Source organism: Anneissia japonica, unplaced genomic scaffold (genome assembly GCF_011630105.1).
Source record: "Anneissia japonica isolate Jap-2015-1 unplaced genomic scaffold, ASM1163010v1 scaffold493_len2256704_cov171, whole genome shotgun sequence".
Taxonomy (NCBI): domain Eukaryota; kingdom Metazoa; phylum Echinodermata; class Crinoidea; order Comatulida; family Comatulidae; genus Anneissia; species Anneissia japonica.
The window spans coordinates 497,528-501,212 of NW_022727062.1; the positions used below are offsets into that span (position 1 = coordinate 497,528).

The 3,685-nt window shown below is 38.2% G+C and overlaps 1 protein-coding gene across 1 annotated transcript in view; it reads left to right on the forward strand.

The window, feature by feature from the left end:
• Positions 1 to 1,940: 1,940 nt before the first annotated feature.
• Positions 1,941 to 3,685, forward strand: part of LOC117113409 — a gene marked incomplete at its 5' end in the record, with an annotated part of 48,770 nt that continues 47,025 nt past the window's right edge. Inside the window, 2 exons of the mRNA XM_033256731.1 lie at positions 1,941 to 2,073; positions 2,443 to 2,574. Coding sequence (XP_033112622.1) covers positions 1,941 to 2,073; positions 2,443 to 2,574 — 265 coding nt within the window. The remainder of the gene's footprint in view (positions 2,074 to 2,442; positions 2,575 to 3,685) is intronic.

Here is a 3,685-nt window from a genome sequence, read left to right on the forward strand (position 1 = left end):
TGTGTATAAGATATATGTATATATACACATCTCATTTCCAAGAGATAGACAAAAATAGATTATAAAACTTTGATTAGAGAATTGCTTTGGCCTTTTTTTCGACTTTGCGTAAAATATAAAAGGTTCTGTTTTGAATTTTCAATTTTCGTATACAGGTCTCCGTTTTCAAATATAAAGAACAACAGCACCACCACCACCACCATTCTTTCATATAAATTATTCTATCTAACAATCATTCATTTGTTTTAAGATTAAAACAAAGGCAATAAAAAATCAAGCAAGATTACAATAGCTAGGTGCCAGCAGCTTAAAAACCAAAATAATATAACAATAAAAATAAAAAATAAAAAAATAACAAAAACTTCTAAAACTAAAATAAATAACTTCTAAAACTCCGGAGAGTCAGCTGCCGGCTTCTCTACCTTGATTATGCTTCTCAACACATTATAAATCCTGCAATGCAGGGAAGCATGTCATGCGCAGATACCAAAATATCCACTTAATTGTTCAAGCGTTACTCTCAGCAAAATTAGATATAAAGAAGTGGAGTAGGAAAAAAGTCCTGAGAAGGTCCATGAAACCATAGAGAAAATAGAACATAGAAAATATTTTCTCTATGCTCAGACATATAAAGACGGGGGCTCAATCACTCGTGCGGAACTCTGCTATGCAATGTTGTAGGCTCATTGTGTGTACTGTAGCGTGTACCTAAATACAACGGTGGGGGAAAACTAGAAGATGTAACAGCAGTATGTTCTATTAACTTAAAATTTGTACTCGGTAAAATGGGTTATACTGAGCCGATTTTCACCATTCGAAAGTTGATATGAGGTGCTAGTTAACGTTTATTAAGATTTTTGGAAAGAAAATAATGAAATTATGTCTCTAAATAGACATATGCATCAGCCGAATGTAGTACAATTAATTATCAGTGTGATTAATCTGCTCAATAAACAATTTTAATTACTTGTGCAAATATAAAAATGTGGGTATCCCACATCTTTATATACGACTTTTCATGGATCTCGACCTGCTATGCGACACGACTTTAGAACGGAATAACTCATGCGTGACCGTCCTACCTGGCGTCCTACTTATCTTCATACGTAGATTTGCGTTTCAGAATCTACTCGACGAGATGACCTTAACGTTCTCGCATGCGCAGATGAATTTTAGTGACGTCATTACGTTCTACGTCCTACCATCGTCGTGCAATCGATTCATCTGCAACGCAATCGGAAAATTTGAACCAGGTTCGACCTTCCTGACAGCTGTCGGCAACTATCGCCGATAGGTTTAGCGATTCTACGGAAACCAGACTTAGGCCTAGTTCAGACTAGGTGGATAAACCCGGCTCAACTCACCGTGTTTATCCACTCTGCCAGTCCGAACTAGGTGGCTTATCTCAAGCCGGGCTGTGTTCCTATAGTAACAAGGCCTGGCGTGTTTAACAAGGCCACCGTGTTTAACTTTTCTAAGCCGGGCTTTATTCGTCTTGCATTGACTTCCGGGTAACAAAATAACAAATCAGCATTCAATTACGTACGCTGTGAGCGATCGCGAGCGTACGTACGTGTCACGAGCAATGTTTTGAAACACGTCTCCTGGTTACGGTTTATGCAAATTCACGCCTAGCTAAACCCGCTAGTTTGAACGCCCGGTAAAGTTGAGCCGGGCTTAACGTTAAGCCAGGCTTAACTCAAGCCTGGCTTATCTCCAAGTCTGAACTAGGCCTTAGGAAACATAAGCATACACAAACACGTGCGTTCGTGGGATAACGCGTACGATTGTTAGACGCGAGCGTATCCTTGGCCCTGTTCTGATTGGTCAGTTATTAAGGTTGATTGACACACTACAAAGTTTCATTGTGCTATATAGGGTCAAGGTAGTAGAGACCAGTGACTTAAGGTAAAGATGCATTTTGATCAAGGTAAAATCAATTACGTTTTACAGAGTCAGATGAGAACTATTGTCGCTGGCCCGACCCCGATGATTCATCCGGACCCTGGTGTTATTATGAAGATGAATCTGGAAACATAGAAAAAGAATTTTGCCATATTGAGCCATGTTCTGGTAGGATTTTACAATTGATATGTCGTAATTGTAGGCTTTTATAGGATTACGATCAACAAGTTGCATAGAGGGGAATTTGGGAAATGTTGGAAATGAAGGCGGTAGTTTTTAACTCAGGCGTATGATGATGATGATGATATATAGTAGTGATAAAGTTGATGATTACGATTAAGATGATTGACATATACCACAAATTGTTGATTAGGATTATAACAAAGGTACTCTTCATAAAGGGAAGAATAAGATCTCTTGCTGCACCACTCTTCTTATCTACATATCTTATATATTTTAACATACTTCATCGCCTTAAATTCCAAAACATTTTTGATGTACTAGCATGAAAACATTAGTAACTTTTACTTTATACAGTTCATGCTGGATGTTTGACAGGAAACGGTTACACATACCGCGATAAAGCTTCATATACCCGAAGTGGACATCGCTGCATCTCGTGGAATGAAGTACATCGGTTTGGTGTGAACATAACATTTTCCGGTGACGGTGAGTAGACCTACTAATCTGTAATATTGTTCCTTGTAATAATCAAGACCTAGGAACATAATATGGGGTACGGTAGGCAGAAAGGGGTGGCGCCAATGTTGAGGGCCGTCGGGGAGAGCTTCCCCCCTCCCCGTCGAGGAGAAAAAACACAAGTCATCGGAGAGAAAAAAATATATAAATATTTTCTACATATTAGTAGACTCTAAAATTTATTAAAAACCTTTGTAACTTAACCCCCAAATTGTTAAAATTCGCTACCTGGACCACTTTCGAAATATTTTGGGTTACGTCCGACCACGCCAGTGTTCTCGTTGGGGACATCTGGCCCCTCGTCGGGGACATCGATCCGCAGTCGGGGACCTCGGACTCCCAGTCGGGAAAATCCTGGCGCCGCCCCTGCAGTCAGTTAGGTAATTCTTTTGATAGAGTCAGAAGCAGTCGAAAATAATAAATACGACTTCTCGAACTCTACATATTTCGTTCATTTTCGGCCATTTGAAAGTGCCATACATCAAATCTCGACCCTCTATCTGAAAAAATGAATATTTTAACTCCCTAGTTCGTATTTCTGGATCCACCGCTGTATAGATTTCTGAATTCAATCTGCCAAACTGAAACCAAAAATGGGATGCTATGTTTAACAATAAATTGTAGTTAAATCGAATTCACGTAAAAAGATTTAAAATAATTGTTTTTAATTGTGACCCAATTATGGATATTATTATTAAGACGTTGTTTGTGTAAGATGAAATTCAAGGACAACCGAGCACAAGCAGTTGGGCTGTCTTGGAACTGTAACACACAATTGCAATACAACTCAACAGAAAACAAATTACTGTATCTAGATTAATTCCCTTCCTCATGCAAATTTCATTATAAAAAATGTATGACTTTTCAATGAAACGTCAACGCATTAACATGTAGAAATGTTTTAATCATGATCTAAAGCAATATCACGGCATATTCAACACATTTTTGTTGTCTATTATTCGCAATCATTACCTCTTTTACTTTGTATTATTATTCCTTCCTCATTCCGAATTCCTGGATTCGCTACTGAAAAGGATTACCAGGAGTAGAAAAAAAAGTCTCTGGTATAAATTTCCGTGTA